At 34.3% G+C, this 12,795-nt stretch overlaps 1 protein-coding gene across 1 annotated transcript; it reads right to left on the minus strand.

Moving 5' to 3' along the window:
* Positions 1-3,690: 3,690 nt before the first annotated feature.
* Positions 3,691-5,686, minus strand: LOC144700076 (thylakoid lumen 15.0 kDa protein). Its single transcript, XM_078571465.1, has 6 exons — positions 5,341-5,686; positions 4,841-4,944; positions 4,552-4,642; positions 4,363-4,431; positions 3,965-4,074; positions 3,691-3,872 (listed from the first exon to the last, which is right to left on the minus strand). Exons 1-6 carry the CDS (start codon positions 5,570-5,572, stop codon positions 3,780-3,782), a joined length of 699 nt encoding a protein of 232 aa, XP_078427591.1. The 5' UTR covers positions 5,573-5,686; the 3' UTR covers positions 3,691-3,779.
* Positions 5,687-12,795: the final 7,109 nt, after the last annotated feature.

Raw genomic sequence — 12,795 nt, forward strand, 5'->3', positions numbered from 1 at the left:
AAGTTGAGGACATGGGAGTGGAGGAAATCGAAGACTAAAAAAGGTACACTCCTTTTTTCTACTATTATTTTGGAAGATCTTTTCTATTTTGGGCATATTATTTATGTTTTAAATCATCATGAATATAGTTGCTTCTCTTAGGTACACAATATCAAGCACTCAGATGAAGTATAGTAAGATGCGAGGAGATCACCATGAGTAGCAAAGGCAAGCTATGTAGGAATAAGGGGACTACTTTCAGTGAAACTCCAAAAAGTACTAACCTATTTTCTATTTTTTATTAAAAATACTTTCTAAATGTTGCTTGAATTATTTTCTTCATATTGGCATTCACTTTCACACGGACTAGTCAACCTGAAGGACCGAAGACCGGACCGGACCGAGACTAAACCGAGACCAAGACTGGACCGAACATTAGGTCTGGTTTAGGTTTTCGCTAAAACCAGACCGTGACCGGATAGTGTCCTTCCCTATTTGAGAGTTTCCCCTTGTAATCTTCAACTTCCTTCCTTAGAAGACTTTTGAAAGCCCAATAGGAAGGTCAGGTAATGGCCTCCACCTCTAAAAAATTCTCCAACTCTTGAAAAATTGTATCTTCTCATTCCTGTGAATTTCTGGACATGTGAAACTATAGTACTCATTAGTTCTAAAACTTTTTGACTTCAAAGAAGTCAAGGAGTTTAGTCAAAAATAACCTTAATGTACAAAAATTAGACTTTATGGCTTATGTATAAATATTTAGTTAATTAAAATAATAACATGTTAATTATGTACTAATAACACCATAATCATTTTAAATGTATATACATATTCATGAATTTATCATGTTATCAATTACCATCTAATTCTGCTAATCTAAAGTTCATGATTATATAAAACAACCTGATTTCAATCGAAAAATCTAGATAAATGCCTTTTCTTTCATTTCAGGATTTTTACAAGCTCATAGTATGCATTTCCTCATTTCTATATATTTTTAATATTTTTTATATCTCGTGATACTCTTTCTTTTCTCAGTACCTAGTCTCTTCATGAATATATACCAATACTAACCTAGTCTCTCAATAACAGTACTAGGTATTATTATCTGTGTGATAGTCACAAATATCGTGCTTGTTTTGACTGTAATTTCATGTATTTAATTTTGAGTTAAATAATCATAAATGAATTCTATCGATGCTTAAAATAGTTTATTACATTTTAAGAATGAAGTCTAATTTTTTTCTCAATCTTATAGTACTCTAAATGATTTTTCTGAGATCAACTTCATAAAGATAAAATTTTGAAAAGTTAGTAAATATAAATTTATATTTATTAACATAATCACTGGGTTTATTATATTTTGATAATAAAATCCTGATTTTCTCAAATTTTAGTATTTTATGGAATTTTGTGACAGAAAATTCGTAAAAAGTAATTTATGAGAAAAATATATAGTTAGATCTATTTAAATGTTTGTGAGGGTTTATTATATTTAGATTTATGTTCTGATACTTACCAAAATTTTAAATTTTATTTACTTTTATAATATTAGATTGATGTTGAAAATAATTTTATGTGCCATAAAATGTTTTTTGAATTTGTTTTAATATTTCAGTATTTTGTGCCATGCTGGCAATCCACCATGCGGATCATGGTTAGAGAAATTTGGATGGCTCTGATTGCGCCAACTATAAATTGATATATTAATGACCATAAGGTGTTTGGAACTAAAATTTTAAGGGTAGTTCTATTTTTAAATACTCTACAGATCCAGTAAATTGTATCCATAAATAGATAGTCCCATCCTTGTAAAAAGCACCCTTATATTTCTTAATTGTGATTAACAGAGTGATTTTCTCATTTAAATATATCGTTTGGGTCAATTCTTCCATTCTAAGTGTGGAAGATTTAAAGAGTGATGTTCAGATCAAGACTCAGGAAGAGAAAGTGCTACTTGGCTAGTGGGTTATGCGATGAGGATGTAAGTGCGACCTTCCTCTTTGTTTGTCTCACGTTGTTGTCCCTTTTTCTAGGTTATCATCATCGATATCCTAGGTATTTACCATCATGCAGGCCACTCTAACTCCACAACTCATCAGCCCATATTTTCCTCCATCTCCATTGCTCCAAACAATGGTAAAAGTATGCATCTTGTCTCACTCTGCAGCTAACCTGGTATTACCAAAGTATTTGATTAGAAATAACTAAGATTCATCATTAGAAATTCCCAAAGTTATACATATTATAAGATTTTGATAAAATAGGTTAATTAGAATATAAAAATTTCCACTTCCTACAGTTATTTTGCATTAATTTTCACCTTTTTATTTCATTTATAAGACTTCATTACTAAAATAAACATAAAATCCAAAAAAATAATTAAAGTTGAAATCCACTTGTTTAATACTTTCTCCTTGTGTATTCTTCCATTCCTCTATGCTTGTAAGAATAATTATAAATACTGTTTTATACATCAGGAGCCTTAGACAGCATAATTTGGCCCGATTTCTGGTTTATCAATGCAAGAGGGAGTATGATGGGAAGTATCAGTAATATATGTATCAAAACTGTCTAAAGAAATAGAATTCTATTATGAACAGAGTAATAATTATTGTGTAAGAGCTTTTGAGATTCACACGAAGGTAGTGTTCACTTTTCAATATACATTTTGATACCTGATATCAGCTGTCCATGAAAATCAAGAGAGCCTCATAGATTGATTTGAGGTCAGGACAACCTCATAGAGAGCGCTAATTGAAGGTAAAGTGAGATCAAATAGATTTGACTTAAGGTCAACATTCATAGGAAACTAAAGGTGCTTGTGTAAGCCCAATTTATTGTCCCCGACTCTTAATTTGGTAGGATTGTGAATGAGAGCCCAGAGAAAAGAGAAAGGATTTCCCAGACCCAGAATAAAAACATGTGTTAACTCCTTTTCTTCAACCCCTACACTAGATAGTTAGGAATTTATAGAACCCCTTACACAAAAAAATGGAAAAACACAAAATTGTTAAAATAACTAATTCACTCCCTCTTAAAAATTTCTTAGATCATTAAACTATTAGTGTCGAAGTATGTAGACCATGAAAATATGATTTCGGAGTTGCATAAAGAGAACCTTGAAGAATTATGATGCTGTCTCAGAATAGTAGCTTATATTTTTTCATATTCTTTGCATTGTATATTTGTCAAGTAAAAATCAGATTCAAGGTCAGACCTACAATTCTTCATATGCAGGAAAATGGTTCAGTTCGAGAGCTGCATTGGCCTATGGATGCCACTTACGTACATTTTTTCATAGATATTTTTTTAACAGCAGATATGCCAGTTATGCACATTTTTGAACATGTAATTTCATGAAGGTCTGATTAACAGAAGCTTGTGGTAACATGAAGGTCTCACTGTAATGTCTTTCTTGAAGCTCTCATACTTGTTATTCTTTGAGATCCATATGTCAAATCCAAGTATCTGGAACTGGCTTAATTAATTCCTTAGAATTAGTTTTAAGTATCTGCGACTAAAATACCTTTCCAAACCAATTTTCAAGAATTGACTTGAATGCGAAAATGCAGACGACTTTAGTAATTCTGAGAAGGGACGAGAAAAAATAAACAAAAATTTCCCCGAGAACAGCAAAGGGATGCAGGAGTTGAACATCAGAAAGATGAAGATGAAATAGAAAACTTAAGCACAGCACCTGCAGCACAATGAAGAAAAAGGGGGAAAACCCCAAGGAACAAATCATATATACCTTCATTTACAATTGGTATTATGGCAAATTTGTGTTTAACTAACGCTCACAGAAACTCTGCACAGCTATTCCTTTCCAACGGATCTCTCAAGCAGCCTGAGATCGCCGTCACAGCATCCTCGATGGATTGGTCTTCACCCTATTTCCACCATAGAACGAAAGAACTCATAAAATGAAGGTCATCAATGAACAACCACTGAAAGCTTTGTAAGAAATAAACTGCAGTAGAACCTTCTCTTTCCAGTAGAACATGTTCCCATACTTCCCAGCCACGCGGCTCCAGAAGTTTCGAGGGACCTCCAGATCAACTGTTGCACCAACGTTGAAATGCAAGATATTGCCTGTCATGTTAAAAAAAATTGCCTCCCATGATCAAGATAGGTGCACATCCATCTAAATTTGACACGTCACAGCCTTCAAAATCAAAACAAGACGTCTCAATTTTATCCAAATCTTCTGAAGATGCTCTAAATGAAGCTTGTTTGAGGTAAATCAACGACATGAGTACGTATCAGAAGACGAATGATAGTCCGGGAGGAAGAGGAGATAATAATCTGGAGAGGGGAGAGATAATCTAAGATATCCGTTAAAGAATTTGTCCTTTGAAGTAAAGATGATTTCGGCCTCACCGAATGTTGGGTCTGCAACGCAGACTATGGTTCTTTCATCGACGTTCCAAAAATCTTTAATGGCCAATCCTGGGTGACAAAATGTAGAAATATAAGATAAAAGAGACACAGGATTTTTTTTAAGAGAAAAAGAGACACTGTAATATGAGACTTCAGATAATAAAACGTAAGTCCGATGAAATATCACACCAGGCGTATCTGGATAGTTCTGCAACAGAATTCTCAGTTTATACCCAGTGTCCTGCTCGAGATCACTGATCAACTTGATCAATCGATTTTCCTAACAATTTCAGACACTTGTCAGTGACAATGGATCAATTCAAGATAATTCAAAAGATTCTGGAATGGTAACGCAAGAGCATCAATGAAAAAAGAAAAAGAAAGATAAACCTTGATTTTCAGGTAACCAAGAAATGTAAATTAATACTCAAAATACAGGAAATATTTTCTAAAATGATGCAGGGAGACAAAGAAAAACCTGCCCGGGTGACAGAAATCCGGCAACATCAATCACTGGAGTGTATTCCTTGGGGAGCAGTTCTGGTTTGTTGACCCCCGTTTTGGCCTCGACATGAACAGGTCCTGCAGAGGTTCCATTAATTATCCATGAAAAATGATAATGGGTTATAAGAAAACATCAACAAGTTTCTCAAGAAGAGAAAAAAATATGGTGAATCTTCTTCAACTGAAGGCAATCATGATCAAGATTCTCTTGATAAACTGACAGAAAATTAATAAACGAATAATTCACAAGAACCCAGATATCACCAAGCTGAGACAAGACCAGGTGACTCGTAAATCAATTAAAAAGTATGAAAATTGGGGTTTTGGCGAGTCAGGACCTCGCATGATGATCAAGATCAAGATCTCTGTATCAGACCCATTATCATACGTCAGAATCAGAAGAAATCGCATAAATTTGGCGGAGAATGAAGCTAAAAGAAATGAAATTGGAAGGCTGCGAGTATGCCCACGCACCAGAAAGGGACACCCCAAGGATCACTGCCCCGGAGAGGAGTACTTTGGCCAACTTCAGACCAGAATCCGTTGCCCATTTTTTCAAAATTTCCTTCGTTTTGTTTTCGCCCGGTGAGCCCTCACGGAAGAAGCATGATAGTTGTGGGCGCCCTCGATTGCCAGAGGTCCTCAATTGAAGCCGATGAGAAGAATATACGGCGGAAGAACGAAGAACAAGGCACGGTGATGCCATTTTCAGCAGGGGCGATTTGAGAAACTCGCCGTACCAGCGAAGCTGGTGGGTTTTCCTGGATACGCAAATTGGCCAATGGAGTTGGATCGTTCAGAAGGGATGGCCAATTTCGCGCCGATAGTTCATATTATTTCTCTTTTACCTAATTTTATCATCTCTATCACCATCTCCATCTCTTTCTCTACCTCTATGTCTAATGATATATCTCCATCTCTTTCTCTACCTCTATGTCTAATGCTATATCTCTATCTCTATCTTCATCGCTATCTCTATCTCTATCTATATCTCTATCTCTATCTCTATCTCTATCTCTATATCTGTCTCTATCTCTATCTCTGTCTCTGTCTCTATCTCTATCTCTATCTCTGTCTCTATCTCTATCTCTATCTCTATCTCTATATCTGTCTCTATCTCTATCTCTGTCTCTGTCTCTATCTCTATCTCTATCTCTGTCTCTATCTCTATCTCTATCTCTATCTCTGTCTCTATATCTGTGTCTATCGCTATCTCTATCTCTATCTCTATCTCTATCTCTATCTCTATCTCTATCTCTATCTCTATCTCTATCTCTATCTATATCTCTATCTCTATGTCTATCTTTATCTCTATCTCTATCTCTATCTTTATCTCTATTTCTATCTACATATCAATATCTGTCTCTATCTCCATATCAATCTCTATCTCTATATCTATATCTGTCTCCATCTCTATCTCCATATCAATATCTGTCTCTATCTCCATGTCAATCTCTATCTCTATATCTATATCTGTCTCTATCTCTATCTCTATGTCTACGCAGTTTTACGTCTACATATTTATATCTCTGTATATCATGTGTATAAGTAGATGTATACACTTATCTATAAATGTTATATATCTATGTTTATGTATATAAGTATCTGCGTATATCAATGTTTGAACCCATATGCATGTTTACATTGATGCTATCAGATTATAACTGAAATTCAAAGATCTTGGTATTAATTTTGTTTAAAATTTTTCAACTTTAAGGAGCATGTCTCTAGATCACTAGAATACCAAGGATTAAACAAAACTTACCTCATTAGGTTCATGTTTGATGACTAAGAACCTGAAGGTCACACTGGAGTTCAACTTTTAATAAAATTAGTCCACTTGATATCATGTCTTTTTAAGTATTAACATATTGCAACACCATCTCTGTGAAATTTACTAAGATAAACATGCGTTGATATGTGGACGTCAATGTCAATTGATCTGTGTTAATTTATGAATATGAAACACATGATTTACCCAAAATGTGATACCCCAAGAAGGATAATAATGCACGGATGTTTCATTGAATTCATGGAAGACACTTCAGTATTAAAAAAATAATAAACCAGATAAAGAGATAAGACAATCACCATGATATTATCTATGTGATACAATCTCATTCATGAAGGAATATTTTGGGGAAGTTAGTATGATAACTTTTAGACGCATTTTCCAATTAAACATCACTATTTGTATCAGAAAAATTCAAGAATTAATCATGTAATGAGTAAAAATCCTGGAAGAATATGTTAACAGGGAACATAAAGAACAATATCTGTCCAAGTTTGATTCTTCTTCTTACACCTTATAGCTATGAACCCAAAGTTTGCACAATAATCTGGTGCCCATCCATCTTCTTACTTTCTGTCTATCAGACAATTCAGTTATTGGTGCTCTAGTAATCCGGACTACTGATAGCTTGACCCAACCTGATAAGTCCAACCCAATAGCAGCATGGTACATTTCTGATGATAGAAAATAAATACACTTTTAATTCCACACAAGAAATAGAGGGTAAACATGTAAATAAAATTGTTACAAAATCAATCAAATATAACGCAGTCCTATGATACATGATGTGAATGTTTGAGGCCTAGTGGGTTCATATGCTAATATCCCATTAACTTCATAAAATGCAGCACTTCAGCCTTAGTTGACGTGATTCATTTTTCTTGGGTGCACGTCTGGCCCATGCACTCACCCCAGTCATCTTTTTATGCTGATTTTTATATTTTTAATTATCTAATTTCTATAAAATTACAGTTAAGTTAGAGCGAATCATATAAGACACAATGTCCCATCAATTCATGCGTAATGTTTTGTATTTCAGTTCTCTTACAGTAGTATGCAAATATTAAACTGCACATTACATATTAATTATATAAAATGAGACACCTAAATGATACAAATAATTTTTAGAACACTCTCATAACATAAAATATGATAAATATAATTTAAAAGCATGATAAATTGTTATCATAAAAGTCAAAATATCAACATAATTATAACATCAAAATGGGCATATTAAAATCTAAACAAACGTAAAGTTGTGAGTTAAACAAAAATAAATAAACAGGAATGTTCTTTCATTCAGAAATAAATGATAGTGAAATAATATAATGTATTTGTCACAGTAAGATGGAGTCTGATTATTATAAGTAAACTAAAAAATAGTAAATTACAAAAAATACTAAAAGTTACAGAATCAGTCTTTATACAGACACAACTGATTAACACAATAACCCCATCTAATATGATGGTGTGCAGGGAAGGTATACATTATTTAATGAATTGCTTAAAACTCAAAATGCAGGTTTTAATTTTTCATGGTTGGTTTATGACTTTATCAAAAAAACTAAAGCTAGTTAGGGGTGAATAAGGATGCTCTCAAGAGGGAATGTTTATCAGGAATTTTATATTATTTAAAAACGAATTAAAAAGATAATAAAACATACTTATATTATACTAGGTAGTTTACATTTTAAAATGATTAGCATAAATGACAGCAAATATGTGATAAGCCTAAACATGGTGTGATTAAAAGCATATTAATCATGTTGTTAGTGTTTAGGCTTATACAATAAAATTTGTGATTCCTTTTTCAAAAATATATCAAGTATAGGTTGAGAAAGGGTTCGATCACAGGGAAGCAACTGGGTGTAGACTTGTAAATATTCTTTATTTTTCTTGACTAAATTTTTTGAGAAAATAGACGAATGCAGAATTACTTATATTATTTTTATAATAGTATGATAGTGTCATAGGTTTCCAATGATCAATTTTATAGTTTCAGCACTTAAATTTGAGATCAAAACGAAATCAAATTGAGAACCATAATTATATAAGATTGATATGTATATGTTTTTTAATTACGATATATATTATTATATATATATTCTTTTAACTCCTAGAAGCAATCAGAAATTCAAAGTCAAGGTCAAAATCAGTGAATATTTTTATGAAATTTTAAAAATAAATATTCTAGATAAAGAATTTAAGTTTTAAACAATCCAATCTATGTTCAAGAGAGAGAAAATAAAGTTTGTGATTTAGAGAGAGAAAGTGGTAAAATTAAGGGAAACGTATCTTTTTACTGGATTTCAAATTGATCTTCAAATCTAGGATGGTAAATAAGATACGGAGCATAACAGAATGATGTCCTGATGTTTTTTGTGTTGAATTAAAATCAAGTGCTCTTCCCAAATATTTTGCGCATCTTAGCTTGGCACAAATATTTTTCCCATGCCTTGGTGTTTTGGAAACATTGAAGAAGGAAATCAAAGATGAAGAAGAAAATTAAGAGTAAGCCAAGAACCGAGAGAAATTTTACTCCAGGAGCTTGCTGTGTCCTTCTTGTACAACAAGGGTTGGGCAAGTATGAAGTGTCCACCCTGCCACACCCCCCTTTCTTGACCTAATCTTAACAATCCAATGTATGGATGGAAAGATGGGGGAAAATACAAAAAATTCCCTGATTTAAATGAAAAACTACCTTGAGCTACGTAGGCCATTTCACTTTTTGATTCAAATGCAAATCGAGAATCTCTCTCTATATCTCTCTCCCCGCCGCATGCCCTGAAAATCTAAAGAAAACCACTAATTAAATCGTAATTGCTCATTTTGACTTCCAAAAATTGTAAGGTCAAAACTGACATGGTTAATTAAGACAAACTATGTTGTTAATTTACTGTCACGGTAATTTTAATTTTCTTAAATCAAATAACTTTGTTTAAAATAGAAAAATACTCATATTTGTATAATAGGGTTGATATCATATCCACAAGGACCAGCCTTTATAAGTTGATCTAATAGTTGAGTTAAGTTGTTGGAGACTTTAGGATGATAATAATGGTAATTAAATATTTTAGTAATAGTTTATTAATATAAGTAATAAGGATAGTAAATATAATGAAAATAGTAAAATATAAATAATTAGTAGGTGGGAGGAAGTGTTTAATGGATGAGGGAGTCAAGATGATCCATAATAATGAGGAATAGTAAATGGTGCGAGGAAGAACTAGAGAAAGAGAGAGATAATGTTAGATATTATTTTTTATAGATATGGGATATGATAAAGAAGTAGGATATTGAAATGAATTACTGGTATTACAATTAAGGATGATGTTAATGTAGGTAGTGGAAGAAGTATATAAGATTACTAAGATAGAATAAAAATATGCTATTCTTAATATAAGATATAAATGTTTTTGATTTAATTAACAGTAGTTTGATGTAAGGTAGGAGATCGATATAATAATGATGGATATTAAGATTTAGTTAGATAGTGAATACGATTTGATTTTGATAAGATGTAAGAAGTTACTTAGCAGGAGTATTTATTTTAGTACGAGGTTTTTAAAAAGCAGAATGAATAATAAATTTAATAGAATTATGATAAGTAAGGAGAAGAAGGGATTATCTGATTTATAAGAGAATGTAGTAATTAGAAATTTATGATATTTAAAATAGTTTAGTTAACTAAATAGATAGAGAGATTTAGAAGAGATAAGAGGATTAAGAACATTATTAAGAGTGAATTATATAAATAGTTGGTAGATCATACTGACAGATTGTGGCTTATATATGTATAATATTTGATAAGTATTTATATTTATATTTTTTATTAGATAAAAGCAAGAAAAATTTGAAAATTGGAGAAAATTATAGGTGCCTGAAACATATTTGTGAAAATGCTTCAACGAACATGCAATCCAAAATCGATGAGAATGTTGCTTCCTACATCAATCGATGGTGATCTTTGATCGAATAATGAAGATGTCACTATTAGGGGAATGATCAAAGGAATTGCGAACTCACAAAACATCGTGATTTGAAAAGCATCAATGGAGGTGCCATCTGTCGTCTCCCTAACTTGGGTGTTAGTTGCTTGCTCTTCTGCTCCATGCTGGTGCGATTTTACGATGCTTTGAGTCCTAGATTTTCCTGAAAGGCCTTCAAGTAATTAGAGGCGTGTCACAACCCCTCTTCCAGCTCCCAGGTCCCCTTCAAGGGTCCTCCCCATCCCCCTGATTTCTGCAGTGAGGATGGTCGAATCAGGTCTTCTGAGTTCATTTTAAATCACAAGGACTTCCCCTGGTTGTCGATCACATGGACTAGCCATGGGGGGTTCTTAAAGGCAGTCTGATAACCTATGGTGAACCCCCTCAGTCGGAAACCGATATTCGGCTGGAGGAGGATGATGATCACGGGCGCAGATGACATATCTTCCTTTTGGCTGTTAGATCTCGTACATGAGAGGTTTATAACGTCGATTAAATCACTGCGGTCACTCCTTTTAGTTTGATGCATCCCTTCTCCACGTCAACTTCCAGCGTTAGTGACCCCGTCAGCCACCCTGTCAGCACCTCGCGTTCTGATTCTCTGTTCAGATGGCCCATCATGTGTGTTCAGATAGCACTGGCGTGTGGATTGTTGGAGCATATGTATCACACGTAAGATCCACCTTCTCCCACTCGTAAACTCGCCCCTCGATGAATTTCAGGTATGACCAATTCCCCACCTAGTTGAATAGGCCAAAGCAACCTGAAAAAGGTTCCGAAGGCACGAATCTAGGAGCAAAGAAGCAACGAGCAAAATAAGTCAATGATGTTATGAAGTAAATGCAAGGCGCGAGTTTTCAAGTGGGTGGAAGTTTACGAGTGATGAATCACATTCTGAAAGAAATGAAGTCAAAGGCGCGACTTCAAGAGCAAAAGCGATGGAGTGAGGCGCAACTTTCGGAGAGATGAAAATGAAGATGCATGTTATGAAGGTTAGATAGATTCTTTAGAAAGATTCTCTGCATAAACTAATCTAATACCAGAATAAAAATAAAGGCACGAGTTTACGAGCGACAGGAAAAGGGCCCCATTACTTATTCATTCAGCGGGGACTAGCCTCATGAGTTCCCACTAGGTGAGAGGTACACCTAACCCACCTACCCACTCGTCAATCACGGTGTTCAACTGACTTGCACTGATAGACCCCTATTGTATAGGAATTTGGCGTCCATCTTTTGATTGTTGTCAACTAATCGCTTCAATCTTTGATTATACTCTATGTTAGAACATTTCTGTGAATACTATTCCAATATAAGTGGTCCCATTCTAGGAAGAATTACTCTCTTTTCATTCCAAATTCAAGAATATGACCGATATGATTGATTGGCCTTTGTGCCTCTATTATTACTTTTTTGTATGCCCCTGTTCCTCGGATACAATTCAATCCTTCTATGGCCAAATCTCAATTTGTAGAAAGCCTTCGATGGCTTCCTTATGAAAACATCCATTTATTTTTGGGTACAGATGGTATTTCATATTCTTCGTGATATTGACCACATTTCTGATCCCTATTTGCATTTCAGTGGGTTGGTCTAGTATGAGAAGTTATGGGAAATAGTATATTACAACATTTCTAACTCATGAATTTCTAATGATCACCATGTCCTGCATGCTGGTTTCTCTACTATTCTATGTTCTTCCCGAAAGCATGAAAATCCCTATGTTGTGCGAAGCTGAGCATCTTCTATTCACATGACTAACTTCATTTCTTATGTAGGGGCCTTGTGCAATAAACCCCCTACGGGTGGTCCCCCGTTATTGGTAAGGCTAGTAGTTCCCACGATCCCCACGAAGCTTTTGGGAAGAGGGGTAGTCTTGCGTGTAAACATATCATTTCTGATCAAACCACCAAACGACACATCTTTTTGGTGGGAGGGTACTCCGAGTAGTGGGTACCTCGTAAGACCTCGACTTGCCGACTCGGATCTTGTATGGATATGCAGGAAGGGGTGCTCCTAGCTGTGTGTAGGGGGTTTTTTATTTGCGAGAATGGAATCCTCGTCAAGTAAAAGGGGTGTGGACACACTTGGGCGAACTCGGGTTACAACTACAAGGTTTGACTTTAGGACAAACTGTACCTGACCAGCG

Source organism: Wolffia australiana, chromosome 2, assembly GCF_029677425.1.
Source record: "Wolffia australiana isolate 7733 chromosome 2, ASM2967742v1".
In the NCBI taxonomy this organism is placed as follows: domain Eukaryota; kingdom Viridiplantae; phylum Streptophyta; class Magnoliopsida; order Alismatales; family Araceae; genus Wolffia; species Wolffia australiana.

Excerpts from the sequence above, each read along its gene's own strand:
- LOC144700076 (XM_078571465.1), bottom strand. The coding sequence starts at position 5,572 with ATGGCATCACCGTGCCTTGTTCTTCGTTCTTCCGCCGTATATTCTTCT. Across the intron at positions 4,945-5,340 it reads CCTTGGGGTGTCCCTTTCTG|GACCTGTTCATGTCGAGGCC; the intron begins GTGCGTGGGCAT and ends GAACCTCTGCAG. Across the intron at positions 4,643-4,840 it reads GATTTCTGTCACCCGGGCAG|GAAAATCGATTGATCAAGTT; the intron begins GTTTTTCTTTGT and ends TGAAATTGTTAG.